Source organism: Chelonia mydas, chromosome 1 (assembly GCF_015237465.2).
Source record: "Chelonia mydas isolate rCheMyd1 chromosome 1, rCheMyd1.pri.v2, whole genome shotgun sequence".
Lineage (NCBI taxonomy): Eukaryota > Metazoa > Chordata > Testudines > Cheloniidae > Chelonia > Chelonia mydas.
The window spans coordinates 56,698,967-56,719,467 of NC_057849.1; the positions used below are offsets into that span (position 1 = coordinate 56,698,967).

Genomic DNA, 20,501 nt, shown 5'->3' on the forward strand with positions numbered 1-20,501 from the left:
AAAATTGTAGTTAAAATGGAAACAAATTTTAGTTACTGCCAAATTAAACTTGATTTTATGGACAGAATTTAAATTTGATATTGAGCCACCTTTCTGTGCCCAAAAAATGCAATTTTAATTTATTAAAAAAAAATCTTGAATCTTTACATCTCTTCTCTCTCAGAATGACAAATGAGGTAATATCTGAAGAAACAGTTGGTGACTACTTTAGATACACTTAAAAAGCAAAATTTGTACTGTAGCCAAAGTGGAGGCAAGTGTATATTCCAGGGGCCTAGAATTCCTATTCTGTAGTCCCTTAAGAATAATCTTGTATGATGATTTAGTAAAGTCCATATGTAGGATAATCTAAAATGGATTTTTAATATGAATTTTAAATATTTTGCATACAGCAGTGGCACAAAAAACTTTCTGAATTTGATTCTACACTTAACTATAGTACACAGCACCAGGAATAGTTATCCTACACGAGTTTTAAATGGTGTTTGTAACCGATTCAAATAACTGTCCAAACAGTTTGGCTGGTCAGTGTGGATGGGGTCAAGCTTTTTGTATACAAAGTTGTTGGGTTTTTGGGGGGTGGGGGGGAAAGGGTTGTTGCGTTTTTTATTCTGTGCCAGGACATTGTTTCTAAACTTGATTTGGTCCTATCTTGAGTGACATACATATTCTATACTACAAACTAGCATCTTCATTTTTAGATTTTTTTCTTGTCATAATTTCTTAATTCAGAATATACCTCTTTTGCATAATGCAAGTTTAAAAAATAAATCTTGGCATATAGGCTACCATTTCACAAATTGTAAAAATGTGTTTTTGCTGCAGAATGTCTTAAATTTAATATTTAGGTAAAGGAATAAGCATAATCTCTTCAATCTATAGAATTCATGTTTAAAGATTCAATATATCTTAATTCCTATCCAAAACTTCAAAGCAATTTCTTTTCTGTGTAGGCCAAGTTCATGACAAATTTGCTTCTGTGGATCTAATGTTGTGAAATAGGAAATGCTGGTGTTGGCGACATGGATTTAAAGCTGGTTTGACCTAAACAGGTTATTTCAGAGTAGGATTGTTAGAGCTGACATTTGGTCTCAGCATTCATTCTAGGGGCATCCTTTTCCCCACAAACCTCTGGCCGGGGTTTTGCTGATAGAAAACATTTATATAGGGTTGCTTGGGCTGTTAAATCAACCTATGTTAATTGCTGCTATTTTTTTAATCTCAGGATTAATTGCCATTTTTTTTAAACTGTCTGCCTTAACACAATCAGGAAGGTATAAGGGGTTCACATGGAGATCTTCACATACAGTACTGATAAATCCAGTGCGACTTTTCAGTGAAGCTTTTGGTTCTGTATGATGGAACTTTGTCTAAACAAACAAAATTAGAGTGGAAATGGTAGGGAAAGACTCTTGTCATGCATGCTTCATGTCAGATTTTAAAGAATATCTAGAGATTGATTCCTGTCCTCAAATAATAAAAAAAACAAACCCTAACCCATTTTAAGTGTAGGCACACCAGATTTTTTGTTTATCTCCATGTCTTCTTTCATTCAAGTTTCTTATCTTGCTGAAGAAAATGCTAAAGAAATAACTTAAGCAATGTTTATTTCAAATTTCAACCTCTACTTTTAAAACTGCCTATTTCAGAGCTTGGCACCTCCCTGTTGAAAAGTTTTCATATTAAATCTTAACATTTGTATGGGTAATTTGTCCATTATAGATACTGAATCAGAAGAGAATCTTATTTCTTAGTAGTGATATAAAATGTCATATGGACTTAACTACCAATTAAGTGCCAGATCATTTAGGATGTCCTCGATGTGCTGTAACATTACTGCTAACTTAAATGAGCACTGTTATGCCATAATAACACTTGGTGAATAGTTTTTTGCCTCGCTGTGCCTGAGGTGAGCAACTGTAGTATGATGCATAAGTACACGATACCTTGTGCCGTGTGCCCAATTTAGAGACTCTGGGGGATATAACTTTGTTTGGATCACTGTTGCTATGCTGAATTTCCATCTCAGAAGGCATAGGATCTAATTACTTTGCGCTTTCATACATTTTTAACTTGTCTTGGCAGTGGCTCTGATATAAAATAGAACTATAACCTACTAATGAGTAGGAGAAAGTTAGTTGTAAAATAGATTGTGGCTCATTTTTCAACTCAATCAGTAATTTTGGGAAATTTGAAAATTGCAGTATCTGTTACAGGAGTACTTGGTCCCTAAGTTTCTAGTGTGACAATGTATGCACCCACCCTGTAATCAACTGCTGTCCTCCCATCCTGGAAGCAGGTGATGTATGACTTCACCAAGAATCTGTCACAGGGACCCTCACTACCACTTCATGAATTGGTTCTTGAACTCCCCTGTTGACTGGGATGAGAAAAATGTCTTGAGAAAGTTTATGGCAGGTATAGAACAAGCGTGTAGCATACTGCCGCTAAACTGACAGCGCCTCTGCCTCTGCTTCTAATTTGTAGTTATAGTGCCAGAAGTATGGTATTCAGACCATGGTACTATCATGATTCTAGCAGTGAGCGGGAAGATCATATTAGTACTTTGAAAATAGTTACTTTCTTTAATATTTTTATGTGCAATTTCAAATTTATCCTAAATCTAGGACTTTTCAGAAAGCTCCTATTAACCCATTGAGTATTTTCAGTAATGTTAATTTGAAGCAAGCATAGATAAAAGTTTTGTATAGATGTCCCCTTAAATAGTGTCCTGGGACAAGAATAGACAAAACAGGAATTAATCATACTGCTTTTAAAATCTGTTCAGAGGAATAAACTGCAGACTTTTTCATTGACCTGTAGACTAACATTTATATTATACATGGAGAGATCCAGGTTAGTTCAGTTACAAATAAGTATGCTATTGATATGCATTTTTCACATTGTGTGTTTTTTTTAAACTGTCAATTATTAAATTAGCTTAAATTTTTGTGACGAGCACTACATATGTTTGTACAATCAGATCTCCTGGGTACTTACCAAAGATACAACTAGTAATTCATTAAGTAAGCATGCATATATATTTAAATATTAAATCACATTCTTCATTTAATACACTAAAGCACAGTAAAGGGAAGACTTACTGAAAAAATACATTGTATAACAAATTTATATTGTATATTCAGTTGTGCAATATGAGGAAAATATTTCAAATGCCATATTTTACATTTTGTTTTTTATTGTAAATACTGTATGATTAAAAGAAGCAATATATCAATGTGGTGGTGAACAGAGGACTTCCAGCTCTTTGGAAAGGTTATCACAAATGATCTACCTTAAATGTGAAGTATGTTTTGCATTTTAACTTTTTAAACAGTGCAAGCCTCTTTCAAGGCTTTGCATAGCTTATTTCAAGAACGGTTATAACTTCTTGGAGTAGACTTCAAAATTTTGATGTAACTAGACATTTTAGAGACTGTCCAGTGGCTAGACTTCTTCTGTTTTGGTTTCTTATGACATGCCTATCAGTTAACTTCACAGACTCCTGGTTTAGACTTTTAAGTTTTCCTTCTTCTGCGGTCAGTACTATGTTCACTTTATAAAAATAAATAAATAAAATGTAGCGAGTAACATTTAGGTGTAAATAATATCTATACAAGATTCTAGGTCTCGTAACACACAATTAGTAGTACAACAGGATTCCTGCATCATTAAAATAATTCAAATAGGAACTCAAACAAAAAAAAACTTACAGCATGCTTGGAAGGTCACCAAATTCAGGCTACTTTTTAATAAAAACAGTGCGTTGGGGCAGGGTGAAGAGCAAGTTCGAGTCCTGGCGTTCTCCTAGAGATTGCCTTGCCAGTAGCCACCTCTTCTCATTTAAAAAAAAAAAGGGGGTGGGGATTCCAACTCCGGCCACCTCAGCCATAGTAGTATAGCACAGGGAGAAGGGCAGTACCTCAGTTAGAGAACATGCATTGTTTGTGGGAAGCGAGGTCAAAGAAGTGCACTTCATGTTGAATCAGAAAATGTTGAGGTTCATGGTTGTTTAGTTATGGTTGGGGTGATGTCATTAGTATTGCGCAAGTCTGTTTAAAAAAAAAAAAAGCCTTGTCTTTCTGTGCACATGGTCTTCATTCACTGTAGGTAATTGTTATATGGATCCCAGTGGCTGAGGCTTCCAAGGATGAGGTGGAGTTTTAGGTGTGGTGGGCAGAGACCATTTAGATCCTTGAAGATAAAGATCAAGAATTTAAAGGTGATGTGGTTGCCGATAGAAAATGGAATGAGCAAAATACAGGGACTTTGTGCTCTTGGTTACCATGTGGCTGAGGAGGTACTCTGCTGTGTTCTGCACCGTTGCTGTTTTTCAGAGTTGATGTTTTCAGATCCAAGTACATAGTATTTCTGTAAATGAATTAGAGGGTGCAAGAGGCAATATGATCATCAATGATGGGATGCAATCTCTAAGCCAACTGGAATAGTAGAATGTTTCTCAGAGATGTTGCTATGAGAGCCCAGTGTCAGGGAGGAGTCTAAAAGGACCCACAGATTGCAGTCTGTCTGTGCATTTATGTACGTACATCCTCCACTGGCACTGTGGTAAGCTCCTCAAAGTGCTTCCTTGTACCTACACACATAACCTCAGTCTTAAGTGGGTTAAGCATCAGCCAGCTTTTCTTGTCTATGTGCTGATCTCAGGCAGATATTGGGATAACTTGGTTACAGATGTTGTAAGTTGTGAAGGACAGATAGCTGTGTTTTACCTGTGTATGGTTAACATTTGAACTCTAGTCAACTTTTTTCCTGGTGGTTACATGTAAATATTTATAAGACCAAAGAGAACTGAGCCTTGTGGCACTTCACAAGGGAGCACTATATTAAATTATTCAAAAAGCTTTCTATCCTTCAGTGTACTTGTTTTCTGCATTCATAATGAAGCTTTTTACCATATTTGTGGGGTATTTTATTTTTTTCTTTAACCCTGTGGTTCCCAAGATCTGTGCTGTGAAAGATTCCAAAATTGATTACATTTTGTTTATAATTGAAGTGCTTTACACTAAGCCCTCTTCTGTTGTAGCTTTCTGTGATAGCTTCATTTTAAGTAGCTTAGGAGAACACTGTTTACAAATCTATGTACACTGTTTTTCTTCATATATAATCTTGATTTTTTTTTTTTGCTTTGCAGACAATGCGAAGACACAGAAATGAAGTAACAATTGAACTGCGGAAGGTAATTTGATCTGCTTTTGCTTATTAGCTGGAAATTTTCATAATTTTGACATTCATCTGTTACTATTGTGTTTCTACTACAAGCCTCTGTTCAAGGCCTCATGTCCTACAGAGAATATTAGGCTTAAATTGTCTTATGGATTCTAGAATTACGAAGTATTTCTTCACTTCCCCACTCCCTCCTAGTTGTCTTGCCCCCATTGCCTACTTTTAGCTCAGCTCAGCTTAGTCAACTTATAGCTGTTGCTGTGTGTATTTAATGTGGCATAAAATTCAATTTAGTATTACTCTGCCACCAAATTTTCAATGTACCTTTTGTATTGCAAAGCATTATAGAAGCTGTCAAGAAGCTGTAAGCTTGAAACTTTGGAACGGAGCAGTTCTGGCACTTCAGAAGGTGTGGGAGGTCTTGTTTTTTGGCTCTCAGGCCTGATCTGCAGTACTTAATTAGGTTGACATAAGTTGCCTTGCAGCAACCTATTTGTGCATGCGCCAACACTCAAATTTATCTCCCAGATGATGTAAGCACCCTGTCACACCGATAGTCTATATACCCACCTCCCCAAATGGTGTGGAGCCATGATTGGTCTATTGAGGTCAATGCAGTGCAAGCATAGACACTGAATGACCTGTGTCAACCCTAACTGTCCTCCACCATCAGTCCCACAATGCCCCATTCCCTGCAACAAGTGACTACTCTGGCCACAACTGTAGACTCTGCTTCTCAGGAGTCAGAGACTGGAAGCCACCGTCCCCCCTCCCACCCATGCCATTTAAACTCCCCCATGTGTTTTGTTTTTTAAATGCCATTTCCTGATTACATACTTTGGCAAGCACACCTAGCAGCTCACCCTTGTGTGCAACTGCCCAACTGACCTGTGGTGGGTCCATTTGCTAGATATGGTGCTGCCTGCAGTAGACAGGAGGTATTGGATCTTCTGCCTGTGGGAAGAAGAGGTTTCAAGCACAGCTATAGACCAGTTGTAGAAACATGGACATCTATGAACAGATTGCACATGGGATGCCACCCAAGGGGTATGATGGGAATCAGCAACAATGCAGCATGAAAGCAAAGAAACTTCAGTAGGGAGATCACAAGGCCAACAATAAATGAGGTGGTGCCCTTTACAACAAGCTGCATACCAGTCTTGTTGGAGACAAGTCAGCCCTGGGGTCAGTATTGTAGGCAGTAAAGCCAGCATAGAGGCCTGTACGTATCAATGAGGCTCATTCAGAGCCCAAATATTAGCTCTAAATGTGAAGAGAAATCTGAGGAGGAAAATAAACGTCACTCCTCAAAGGACAGCATAAGGCCTTCTCTACACTACAGAGTTTTGTCAACACACGTTAAGCAGACAATAAAAAACTGGGATAATTAATCACTTGTACATGTTCACACTAAGCTACTTTTGTCAGCATAGTGCGTACACTCTTCGTGCTCTAGCATTGACAGTGAGAGCAGTGCACTGTAGGTAGCTATCCCACTATGTTACTCGCCACCTTCTAAAGCTAGGAGTTGTGGGAAGGCAGAATAGATCTCAGTGCATCATGGGTGTGGGTTCAATGTCCTATGCAGTTCTTTGTCCCAACATTCCAGGGACTTCCAACTGCATTTCATGGAATTTTTCAGTGGCCCCTCTTACGTGCCTGCCATCTCAGTCTGAAAGGATGGATCCTCCACTGCTCTCTACTGTTCTGAACACCTCGCAGATGGTCATGCAGTGTATCATGAGCACCCAGTCTGAACAGGAATCAGAGTTGCCTGACCTGCTGTGTGCCATGGAAAGAAACACCAGATTACTTTTGTCCTTCATGAAGCAGCTGAATACTGTGGACTCTCACGTTTGGGCTCAGGAAACAAGTATTGAGTGGTGGGATCGCATCATTATGCAGGTCTGGGATGACAAGCAGTGGTTGCAGAACTTTCGGGTGTGGAAAGCCACTTTTCTAACTGGCGGAGCGATAGATGGCACACTCATTCCAGTTTTGGCCCTGGACCATCCTGCGATGGAATACATCAATAAAGGGGGTACTCTGTGGTATTGCTGGTGCTTGAGGATCACCATGGGCGTTTCACTGACAACATGGGGTGGTCCAGGAACGTGCATGACACACGTATCTTCAGGAACACTGGCCTGTATAGAAAGCTCCAAGCAGCAACTTTCTTTCCTGACCAGAAGATTCCAGTTGGAGATGTTGAAATGTCCATAGTGATCCTGAGAGACCCAGGGTCCTCCTTACTCGCATGGCTCATGAAGCCTTACGTGGGAAACCTGGACAGCAGCAAGGAGCACTTCAGCCATAGGCTGAGCAGGTGCAGAATGACCATGGCATGTGCCTTTGGCAGATTAAAAACACACTGGCGCTGCCTTTATGGCAGATTAGTCCTAAATGAGAGAACATTCCCATGGTCATAGGAGCCTTCTGCACACACCATAATATTTGTGAGGCTAGGGGTGAAAAGTTTTTCCCCCAGGGTGGAGTGCGGAGGTGGATTGCCTGGCTGCTGAATTTGAGCAGCCAGATACCAGGGCTATTAGAGGGTCACAAGCGGAAGCTATTCGAATTGGGGAGGCTTTGAGGCAACATCTTGATACTGAGCCCCAGTAATGTCATTTCATACAGCACTCTTGTCATGTTTTGTTAACTTGCTGTCTTGCATGAAAATTGTGGTGATTCATGACCAGGATTTTTAGTCAACAAATGATCAAACTGCCACTATGTATTACTAACAGCAGCAACCACCATGTGTAGAAGATGAATAAAGATTGGTTATCTTTCAGAGAGTTTGTTTTTATTAAATGCCAATTAACACACACACTTTTTCCATGCAGTGTTCTTTTTTTTTGGCCTCCAGGTATTATAGCATCTCTCTGAACATGTCCTCCTTGTTCCATCTTGGTCGCTTCCTTTTATCTGGTGGAGGCGCTTGGCTGGAGTGTTGGGGGTTCCCCCTGAAGGTCATATCTGTAGTAGCACAAGAAACAATAGCAGAAGCATGATTGTTAGTTCACGTACAGCATTGAATCGCTATAGTGAAATACACCTCTTAACATACCAATCACTTTCTCACTGTCCTTTGGCAAGCAAACATCTCGGCGAATGCCCTGAATATGGCGAGTTCGGCCTGGGCATTCAGGAAGGGCCAAAGGGTCTAGGTGGTTTTTAAGGGGATCTGTGCAGGTGACTAAGGACAATATTATAAATTCTGCCACCGTTTTCCACAGGCGGGGGTGATTGAAGGTGATATCTTACTCCTGAGAGTATGCAAGGGTACATCTCCTTACGCATGCAGTTTCAGATCTGGTTCCTATGCTGTTCACCTGTGTGCTGCTTTGGTCCCTGCACAAGTGATTGCTGAGTGGCGTGGGCAAGTTTCCTACAATGGGAGAAGGAATAAAGCAGCTCTGCCAAGGAACTTTCAGCAGAGGATTGGCAAGTACCTGGAGGAACGTTTCCTGGAGATCTCTCTGGAGGTTTCCCATGAAATCTCAGTGTGTATCAACACACTATTCTGCCACACTGCTTAACTGCACAGGGGAATATGGAGCAGAAACACAGCTAGTCTTGCACATTTCTATCCCTTCACCCATTTCTAGAACATACAGAGCAAAGAACATAGTTACCTCTTATAACCGAGCAGCATCAACACAAAAAATCATTTGCCCAGGACTCTCCTTTCTTGCATCATGCGCACCAGAGATGGACTGCTGGGACTGGCCAGTCCCCTCCAGAGTGGAAAAGAGGTCCTGACTCACCACGCCACCAGACTGTGATGTGTGCACCACCTATTCATCTACAACTTCATCCTTGGAGTTGAGTCCAATGTCCGCTGCCTGCTGCCCCATCAAAGTATCCACTGGGCTTTTGGTGGTGGAGGTGAGGTTGCTGCGAAGGATGGCATCTAGCTCCTTATGGAAGTGGCAAGTCTTTGGTGCAACACCAGAGCGACAGTTTGTCTCCCTTGCCTTCTGGTAAGCCTGCCTCAGCTCTTTTTTCATACCACACTGCACAGTGTCCTGTTTGTGGCCCTTATCCAACAAGCCGTGAAAAATCTGCCTGTAGGTATTGAAGTTCCTACAACTGGAGTGGAGCTGGGACTGCACAGCCTCCTCTTCCCATAGTGCCAGCAGATCCAACAACTCAGCTGTGCTCCAAGTGGGAGATTGTTTGCTGCATGGAGTCGTCATAGTCAGCTGGAAGATGTGATGTGAGCTCTCCATGCCGAGCGAACAGGAAGTGGAATTTCAAAAATTCCTGAGCCTTTAAAGGAGCAGGGGCAAATGCCTGTGTACCTGGGTGCAGGGCAGTGGAGTTCGAACTGCTGACCAGAGCAGTCAGGATGGGCATTGTGGGATACCTCCTAGAGGCCATTTATGGCAACATAACCAACCGCAGTGTCTACACTGACATTTTGTTAATCTGACTTTGCCACAAAAAGCTCTCGACCTCTTGTAGAGGTGGTTTTATTTTGTCAGCAAAGCAGGAGAGTTTTGTTGACAGAAGTAGCATTGTAGTGTATACTTCGCCACTGTTTTGTTGACAAACCATGACTTTTTTTGTCAACAAAACTGTGTAGTGTAAGCAAGGTCTAAGTCCTTGACCAGACAGGGAAAGAGAGATCCAGTGCCAGCCTTGGTACTGGTATCTGCAGCTGAAGTCAGCAAGGGCCCAAGATACAATCTGGAGGAATTTCAATCACCTCTAGACATTCACCATGCCAAATAAATGACTGGTACCAATGCCATATTACTCTACAGCACTGCCAATCAAAGAGGAGATACACTCCGTGCCATCCTTTTTGCCTGCGTTGGACAGAGATCCTCTTTCTGCTTCCATAGTGACCCGAAGGATGTCACTGGGGAGCCCTTATTCAGTCATGTCCCAGAATGGGGCAGGAGTGGCACTGAGGCAGACATCCTGAACCAAGCCAGTATCTATGAGCATGTCACCTTGCTCATGTTGGCCTTACTGGAACTGTCGTCATGCATCCAGGAGCAGATCCCTTTCCTATGTTTCCAGAAAGGGTAGGAGATCATGTTCCCAATGGCTTTATTAATTAGGCTGCCCACATCAGAACCACGTATCAGCTCCCAAGAGCAAGAAGCAATGAAGGAGTTACAGCAACCCTTGTCTTTCTCATCTGTGGATGAGGCAGTGACAACAGCCCTAGCAATTGTTTACTTTAAAGCTTTTTAGGACCACCTGTCTTGCATTGCAGATATCCTGCATGTTGCAGCTGTATTTATATACATGAGAAGTCTCTCAATTTTTTTGGTATTTTGACAACCATAATGCGAGCCAGAGTTGCCCTCCTTGTTAATGAATGGATCCTGCAACCAGCCTAAGGACTGTAGCAAATATTCCACACACACTTCCGCCCACTTGGAAAAGAGGTAGAGAAGAGATGTCAGGTGCCCCCAAAGGGCTTTGAACACCTTTATGCCTATCCAAACCCATGGTCCATGATTGTTTTGGCAAGACAGGAAAAAATGTGTCCACAAAAGGAACACTGAAGGACAAAGACCCCAGTGAGTTGTAACTTTTAGAGTGCAAGGCATATTCATCAGCCTCACTCCAGCTCCTGTTGGCAAATTACCAGGGCTTATTTGCCAAGTACAACTTTCTCACCTGGGAGAATGCAAAATCAAGCACCAGAACAGGGATGAGATAAAGGAATATTAAGGAGGGCGAGATGGTTGTGGGAATGTCACTACTGGCAGCCACTGATACATCTGGTACAGCTGCATAGTCCATGGCTGTCACTATGACACAGACCTCATGGCTCTAGGAATCTGGCACGCTGCACAAGGTACAGGCCACTGCCTTTCAGGGGAATGGAGCTCTTCAGACAGAAAACAGACTAATTATTCTGCTCCCTTAAGGACTCAAGGTCAACAGTATGGTTTCTCAGGGATCTATATTTCAGCCCCCCTATACTAAACATTGCAAGTACCATTCCCAGCAGAGGACACTGTCCTACTCTTGGGGACACTAAACAGAGTATCCTCAAAGGCAGCCCAGGTATTCCAGGGGATGGCCATCTCCTCTGCTAACCTGGCTCCTTCTGAGGCAGCAAATTTGACAGGAGAACTGAGTCTCCCTGGAGCCTGGACCCACCTTCAGAACCATCTTGCACTCGTTCTTTTGGGGATTGGTGGCTGTCATAGCTGACACATGGGCCCCATACGTTTCCACACATAACTCCCTACCTGCCCCCTTCCCTGTTCTTTTTCAGGTACCCTTTTCACAAGAGCCTAGCGCAAGCAAAAGTGACCTTATTGCTTCATCTAGGAGCCAGAGAAGAGGTACCTACTGAATACAAAGAAAGAGGCTTCTGCTCCCATTTCTTATCCTGAAGAAAAAATAAGGGACTTTCTTCTCTTCTAGAGCTGAGAAGACTGAACAAATACATATGCTGCCTCAAGCCAGATTAGGTCATCCTAGCTATGTTGCTTAGGGCATGAAAAGTCCTCACCTCTGAACCATGCAGTTAAGCTGACTACTCCCAGTGTAGACAGTGCTAGGTCAGTGGAAGAAATCTTTCGTTAACCTAGCTACCCCCTCTTGGGCAGGTGGATTAACTACAGCAATGGGAGAACCTCTCATCACTGTGGTGAGTGCGTCTGCTTAAACCGCTACAAAAGCACAGCTGCAACACTGAAATTGTGCCACTGTAGCAGTTTAAGTATACACATAGCCTCAGATTCAGGATGGCAACGCTTACTTCATTCATCACATCTCTTCAGGCTCAAGACTGGTTCATGGCTCTCAGCTTACAAGAGATGGCTTCCACATAGCCATCTATCCGGGTTACAGACAATACCAAAGATTCACAATGGGGACTAAATAGTACCAGTATTAGGTACTACCATTGGGGCTTTTCACAGCACTCAGTTATCAAGTGCCTAGTGGTAGCAGGGGTCCATCCTCAGAAGGAAGGCTATTCATATTTATCCTCATCTTGATTGGTTGAGGGCATATCCCAGAAGGAGACAGCAGCAAGCCTGTAATATGCCCTTTTTGTTCTCTCACGTGGGTCTCCTGGTCAAATATGAAAATCCTTCTCTTATCCCATCACAGACAGTAATTCAGAGGAGCCTTGACCATGTCGACAAGCGCATACTTGCCTGAACATAGATTCCTGTCAATGCAGTCACTGTTAGAATAGAAACATACATGACTATGACAATGCTGATGTGTATGGAGTTGTTCAGCTGTATGTTGGTATTACTCGTGGGGGAATTCTGTGCCACTCTGCATGCACAGAATTTGTCCCCTGCAGAAAAATGACTTTCTGACGGGGAAGCAAAGGAAGCCAAAAGAGTGGTCATGCAACCCTCCCAAGCAGTATGTGTTTCGGGTGCCCAGGACAGCTGGCAGAGAGGTAAATCACTGTGGGGCAGGGGATGGGACTGGGGAAGACCCGGCTGGTGGCTCCTACCCTGCACCTGGCTCAGGTGCTAGTCCCACCTGAGCTGGGGAAGATGGGACTACTTCCCCCGTGGCATCAGTGGCCATGTCAGACCTACTCCCAGATTTCTCCCCTGGCTCTGCAAACTCCCTTACCCCCCATGCTTCATGCACCTCTCTGCTCAGCTGCAGGGGAAGGGATCATTGTACAGGGAGCTGCTCCCACATCCGCCCAACCCCCATGCAACCCTCATACCTAGGCCCTTGTGCCTAGCTTCACTCCCCCTGCACCCAGAACCTCTCCCTCCAATGAGCCACACTCCCCCTGAACCAGGACTACCCTGATGAGGCACCTGGATCTCCACCCCCCCGAGCCCCACTACTCCAGTGTCTGAACCCCCTCACTATTTCCCCCACATCCAGACCCCCTGCTGAGCCCAACCATCTTCACCTGGCCCCTGCTGCAGCATCCCATTACCGCTGCACCCAGAATCCCCCACTGAGCTGCCCATAACCAGATTGTCCTACGCACAGCCCTCTCAACCCACACCTGGATCCACCTACACTAAGTCCCTCCACACTTGGATCCTTCCTTGTTGCACCTGCCAGCCGACACCTGATGCACCTGGCATGGAGGGGCAAGGCCCTGGGGTGTGTCTGGGGCAGGCCAGTTCCTTGTGCTGTGTCAGGGTTGGGTGCAGCCTCACCACTGAATCTGTGTCCCGGGGGGGGCTGCAAGAGGTGGGAAATCAGTGGCCTGTGCTCCCCAATGCCATGCCGGAGCTTCCACATTTATTTGACAAATAAAATGTGCAGAATTTTAAAATTGTGCACAGTTTTTTTGTTTGGGGGTGCAGAATGTCCTCAGGAATGTAGTACATACATGATGCTGCCTGCCAGATTTCACCTACAGTTACACCAGCTCTGGCTCAGATTGATCTATTCCCCAGCAAAACACCAGACAAGTAAAAATGCCATGGTTCTGCCTCATGTCATCACAGAGCTGAGATCACAATCCTAGCAATGTAGGTCTGAAAAGGGACCTCAAGAGGTCATTTAGTTCATCCGCCTTCCCCTCTCCACATCAAAGCGGAACCAAATATATAGTCTGGCAGCATAATGTAGTAAAATCTTATTCTGTGGGCAAGTTAGTGATAGAAAGGTAGGAGAGATGTCATTTGCTTTGTAAAAATCTGCAGAATCATAATTTCACTGCTGTTATCCTCTGTGGCATGGTATGGGGGCTTGCTGCCCCTCTGGCTCTCAACGCCAAGTCCTCCAATTGATGAAAATTTTGATAATTGTCATTAGAAATGGGACAAGTTGGGTATCATTCAAAAGCCCTTCCTCCCACAAACACAATGGTACCAAACATAACAAATCTAGAATAGTTGCATAGATATACATTTGAAAAAAAGTTTAAAAAACTACATTTTAAATGATACTTTAACACAGAGATCTATTGCTTACATGAAGAAAACATTTACCTTCGATAAGCCTAGGGAAGCTAGTCTTGACAGGTACGACTAAAAACATTTGTTAATGTAATCAGTGTCATCAGTGTCTAAGGCAGCACTGCCAAACGTTGTCACGCTGATCCTTGTCCACACTGCACTTACAGATCTCCAGATGAGGCTGGCTGCTAGCCAAACACTGCAGGGAGGTGAGCATCTAGTCTTTGCACCTGAGCATTTGATTAGCTGAAGGATTGATTTGGGAGCACATGGTCTTTCACACACAACTGGTGTGATCAGTCTATTCTTCACGATCCATCCATGCTTGATAGGGGAGGATGGTTTTGATCTTTCCATTGCCTGAGGATTTGCCCTTTTTATAGCAGGTATAAATGCAGCCCTTATCAGTGGGAATTTTCCTCCATTTGTCTGCTTTGTGGAAAACATCCACCAGTGTAGCTCTGCATAATGTCATAATTTTGGTCTTTAAATGGTAAACTTTGCATACAAACAGCTATGCAATTATGACCTCGTCAGTAACTGTCTGTCATTCTGAGCACCTTCGGAGTGTGGAGGGTGACTTTGGAGGCTAAATCAAATGTCTTCCAGTAAAATTATATGGTCTTTCCAACAGTTATTTGTAGTGATAAATTACACATATGTAGCACAGTTATATGTGTTGGAAACCTGCCTTTCACTCAAGCCACTTGCACATGAGGCTTTGCAGTAAAATGACAGCCTTGTTCTCTGTTTGAATACTGTCATTTGCTGGTGAGTAAGTCACCATGACCACCGAAGCACTATTTAAAGTAGTAGTACAGGTCATGTGGGATTATTTTTTTGAGTTTGGCATCAGCTATGGATCCCTGCAACTCCCATGTACCGCAGGACAAAATGCTTTTTCATAAAAATTCAGCAGATGCAAAGATCCTTCATATTACTGTTGATATCAGCACTTTCTTTTGATAGCCCCATGTCTTTTGCAGCTTTTAAGGACATGCGTTGTGATTCATTTATGCAGCTAGGATTGCTAAAAATCCTACAGTTCATCTTCAGTAAGTGCTTTAAGAGCCTTTCTACTAAGCATTTGTTCCTCTTCAATCCTGTTCAAAGCACATATTTCTCTTAACTTCTGCTTCAGCCATCACCACTACTTTCCCATCCATTAGAGCCTCTGTAAGGCAATTTATGAACTCCACAGTTTGCAGCAGTAAAATCCGTATTTATTTCTGTTGCTTTTACCTGTTGACATAACACATTAGATATTCTTAGTGTAGCACTCAATATATGTCATATGCTTCGAAATCTTTTGGGTCAATACATCTACCTAATTTTAATTCCATGAAACGTTCTCACTAAGAATGACTGTTTCATACAGTTTCTCATCTGTCTCTTGTTGAAATTGTGCTTAATGGATGCCTTTGGGATTCTGGCTTGCTGCGGAAGAAGCAGCTGTTCGTCTCAAAATGCACGCCATGAGACCTAGTATAAGGCAAATCTTGCCCATGGCTGGCACTTATGCCAGCATCTTAAGTTTTTTTTGTTTTGTTTTGTTTTTTTCCTGATGCTCACTAACCTTGCCAAATTCTGTTTCTGGGAGCAATTGTAGCATGTATAGTGCCACAGAGCATTGTGTTTAACCAGGTCCTCCACGGTGGTATTCACCAAAGATTCAGCTACTGTTGGTACTAATCTCCCCATTGATGTGTAAAAATGATAAAGACTAAAGTAAAAACCAGGATTTTGTAATAAATTACTTTTGGAGTGTAATTATGGTACATGAAGTATGTTATGTAACTGCATAGCATTTGTAGTGGGATTCCAGTAATTTATGGCTGGATGCTGATGTCTTTAATCAGTGCCTTGTAACTCTTTTTGCATAATAAAGATGATAATCAGTACTGTTGAACCCCTTCTTTTTTTTGCTAATGATGGCAAATCAATTTGAAGTACTCTTTTGATTTGTAGTATACTGTAGCATTAAAAAACTTAATGAAGTATCCTTTTCTGAGCATTAACTGATAACACAGTATTGTCAGTTGAGGGCCAAAATTTAACTTTGTAAGGGTGGCATGTTTGATATGCCTGTGTTAAAGTATAATTAAAACACAACATAATTGTTCTAGATTTGTCATGTTTGCTACCATTGTGTTTGAGATAAAGGGCTTTTGAATGATACCCAAGTCAAGCCATTTCTGACTGCATTGTATTGTCAAAATTTCCACCAGCGGAAGGATCTGGAGCTGTGAGCCAGAGGGGCAGCAAGTCCCTTGAGCCACGCCCTGGAGAGTAACACCATTGAAATTTTGATTCTGTAGTTTTTTTACAAATCAAATGACGACAACTCTTTCCTTTCTGTCACTAGCTTGCTCACTGAATTACACATGCTCCCAGACTACCCATGGTGGGTTTGTCTAACCCAGTGGTTCTCAACCTGCGGGCTGCTTGCAGACCAATCAGCACACAGCTGTGGCTCGTGACATCCTCAGGGCCGTACAGGTAGTTTATATATTGTGTAGATACGGCCCATATAACACAGAGAAAGCTGCATATGCAGCCCACAATGGTAAAAAGTTTGAGAATCACTGGTCTAACCTGTTCTTAACTTCCAATAGCAGGGATTCCAAAATCTCTCTTGGTTAAACTATCCTAGAATTTAACGTCCTAACTATAAGGGTAGTTTTTCCTAATATTTAACCTAAATCTCCCTTGCTGAAGACTAAGCTGATTGCTGCTTGTTCTGTCTTTTTGGATGTAGAGAACAACTGGTCACTATCCCCTTTGTAATAGACCTTAACATACTTGAAAGCTGTTATCAGGTCCCCTCTGTCTTCTCTTCTCAAGACTAAACATGCCCAGTTTTTTAATCTTTCCTCATAGGTCGTGTTTTCTAATGCTGTTATAATTTTTTGTTCTCATCTGGACTCTACCCACTTTGTCCACATCTTAAATTGTGGTGTCAAGAACTGGACACAGAATTCCACCTGAGGCCTCATCAGTCCCAAGTAGAGTGGAACATTTACTACTACTTGGGAGTTGGTCCCTAAATGTATTCCAGTTTAATGGGACTAAAATGGGAGGCCCAGATAATCTCCACCAAAGAATATTAAAGGAACTGGCACGTGAAATTGCAAGCCTAGCAGCAGGGATTTTTAATGAATCTGTAAACTCGGGGGTTCTACCCTGTCACTGGAGAATTGCTAATATAGTTCCTATTTTTAAGAAAGGAGAAAAAAGTATTCTGGGAAACTACCAGCCTGATAGTTTGACCTCAATGTAGAACTTTCAAGAGTTGAGAAGGACAAACTATAAGGGGCACTAATAGTTGAATCTTTAATTAGTTCTGCTGTCACTTATCACAGTTTGTAATACAGACCTTCCTCCTGCTGCATCCACAGCTGACGCTTGAATCAGGGTGGAGTGTGCCATAAATGTGTGGCTAGATCACCAAGTTGCAGCTTTGCAAATGTCCTGAAATGGGACACCCGATAAAGATGCTGTAGAGGCTGCTTGCACTCGCATGGAGCACACTGTAACGCCCCTGGGAGGTGTAAGTTTTGCTATTTTACTGCATTCCAATATGCACCCCAAGACCCACTTAGTAATTCCCTGTGAGGGTATAGCTTAGCCCTTGGCTCTTTCTGCTATGGATGCAAAGAGCATCAGAGACTTTCTAATGGTCTTGGTTCTTCGCAGGTAGAACTCCAGGGCATATCTGAGGTCAAGGAGGTGTAGTTTCTTGTTCTCAGGACAGGCATGGGGTTTCAGAAAAGACACAAGTAAATGAATTGACTGGTTGATAGGGAATTCAGACAACCTGTAGGAGGAATTTGGGCTGTAGCAAGCACTATTCTTCTCCTTGTAGAATACTGTCCGAGGAGAGTATGCCATCATGGCCGGTAGCTCAGTGACCCTTCTGGCCAAAGCAATGGTTACTACGAATGCCACTTTCATGGAGAGGTAGGTCATGGCATACATTACCATAGGTTCGAAGGGCAGGCCTCTGAGAGCTCACAGGATGAGGTTAAGGTCCCAGCAGAGTGTGGGTTTGATAACCAGTGGGAAGGTTCTGATCAAGCTTTTCATAAGCCATACTGTCTTAGGGTACATGAAGATACAGCATCCCTCCACCAGGGAAGGACTTGCAGGCTAGGTGGACTGCTCCGAGCTCCAGCAAATGTATGTGCAGTCTGGCTTCTCATGGTGTCCATGTACCCTGGGCTGTGTGGTGGTCCAGGTGGGCACCCTATCATGTAAGGGAGGCATAAGTCACAATGGTGGCTCTCAGTAGGGGAGGGGTGAAGGGGGTTATTACCAAGACCTTCGATGCATTGGACCACCAGGCAAGAACTTTGGAAGGCAAGATAACTCTGGAGTCAACGTGGTCCCGGTCGGCCTGTGGATTGAGTGTAGCCAGGCCTGGAGGCAGAGCCATGCGGCAGTAAGAGGGAACTGGAGTGGTGTTGATCCGCACCACGCCTTATATCCTCATTCAGGAGCATGAGGGAAAACACTGTGCATGTGCGAGTCAACGGACACTGCTTGGAGAAAACTTCTGGACTCGGGCACGTGGCATGTATAGATCCTCTCAGACTTTAAGGTCAGAATGGGGCCATTGTGATCTAGTGTGACCTCCTGTACATTGCAGGCCACAGAACCTTACCCACCCGCTACTGTAATAGACCCCTAACCTCTGAGTCACTTACTAAAGTCCTCAAATAATGATTTAAAGACTAAGTTACAGAGAATCCACCATTTACACTAGTTGAAACCTTCAAGTGACCCAGGCCCCATGCTGCAGAGGAAAGCAAACCCAACCCAACCCTCCCCTCCCCCAGGGTCTTTGCTAATCTGACCTGGGGGAAAATTCCTTCCTCACTCCAAATACAGCCACCAGTTAGACCCTGAGCACGTGGGCAAGACCCACCCACCAGCCACCTGGAAAATAATTCTCTGTAGTAACTCAGAGCTCTACCCATCTAGTATCCCATGCATTATATGCATTTCCTTTGTCTACAAAAAAAATCAGTTCTTTTCAAAGGAGATCAGGCTGGTCTGGCATGATCTACCTTTTGTAAAACTATGTTGTATTTTATCTCAATTACAGTTTACCTCTTTGTCCTTAACTACTGTCTCTTTCAAAATTTCATACACTGACTTCCACGAGATGAGCTACCTGTCAACCACGTGTAGAATATACACTTGAAGGAGAAGAGGAGGTTATTTACTCTAACTGGAGGTTCTTAGTGATGCATGGTCCCTATATGTATTCCATTACTCTCACTCTTTTTCCCTCTGCTTTGGGCTTGATTACATTGCAGTAAGAGGAGGAACTGGAGTGGCTGCAACCCACACTACCCCTTATACTCTTGTTTGCTAGCATGAGGGGAGACACTGTGTGTGGGTGGGTCAAAGGACACTGCTTGGAGAAAACTTCCAGACTCAGGCACATGGCATCCGTGTACACCCACAAGTGCAGATAGGGACCACACCTCTCCAAGAACCTCCTAGTTACAGTAAGTAACCTCCTCTTCCATGTCTTACATACTATGCCCCAAAATAGTAACCTGTTTTTGCAAAGGCATCACATTGTCTCATATTCAATTTATGGTTCACTATAGCCCCCTGATCCTTTTTCTGCACTAGTACTGCCTAACCAGTTACTCCTCGTGATAGTGAAAGGATCCCAAGAATGTGTGGGGAGGGGTGCAGTTCTCACCCTCCACTGTGAAGACTTCAGTGGTTGGAGAGCCCACATGGACAATCGTCATATGCAAATGACTTGGTCCCGAGAAGACTTGGGGCTCCAAGTCATGGTCCTGGAGTGCAGGACCGTCAGGCTAGTCTGCATGACTTCCTTCCTGTTCAAAATTCTACAGTGTAGATCATGATGGAAAACCTCTCTTTGATGCACTACATCACCAAGCAGGGGGAGACACTCCTGTCTAACTGTCAGGAGGCCATCAACTCTGGACATGGTGCTAGTGACCTGGGATAACCAGGTAGTTCATCTTGTGGAAGTCAGCAACAAACAAATATGAAGAGATCCTCAGCACACAGTCCGTAGCCAATCACGAGTGGTCCCTATGAAATTCTCTGATATAGCCTAGATTTCATCATAGAGGGGTTCCCATGATAGACCTGTTTGCCACCCAGGACAATGCCAAGTGTCAGTTTGTTACATAGAGGGCATGAGCCTGGGATCATTGCCAGATGCCTTTTTTCTGCAGCGGAGTCCTGGATGCCTGTATGTCTTTCCATCTATATCCCCCGATACTCATGGTAACTTCCAAAATCAAGAAACAAAGCCACTATTCTTTTCATGGCTCTATCCTAGTTGAGGCAGTTTTGGCTGACAGACCTGCTGCAGATGTCCATTCAACTGCCGATCCTGCTCCCAGACTGTCATACACTCCTGGCACTTGACAGCCTGGATGT

General features: G+C 43.1%; 1 protein-coding gene across 3 annotated transcripts in view; it reads left to right on the plus strand.

Moving 5' to 3' along the window:
• The window catches only part of KPNA3 (karyopherin subunit alpha 3), a 78,388-nt gene that overhangs the window by 14,680 nt on the left and 43,207 nt on the right, over positions 1-20,501 (plus strand). For all 3 annotated transcript variants that reach the window (XM_037893401.2, XM_037893411.2, XM_037893406.1), the window contains exon 2: positions 5,153-5,197. In XM_037893401.2, the coding sequence (XP_037749329.1) occupies positions 5,153-5,197 (45 nt within the window). The remainder of the gene's footprint in view (positions 1-5,152; positions 5,198-20,501) is intronic.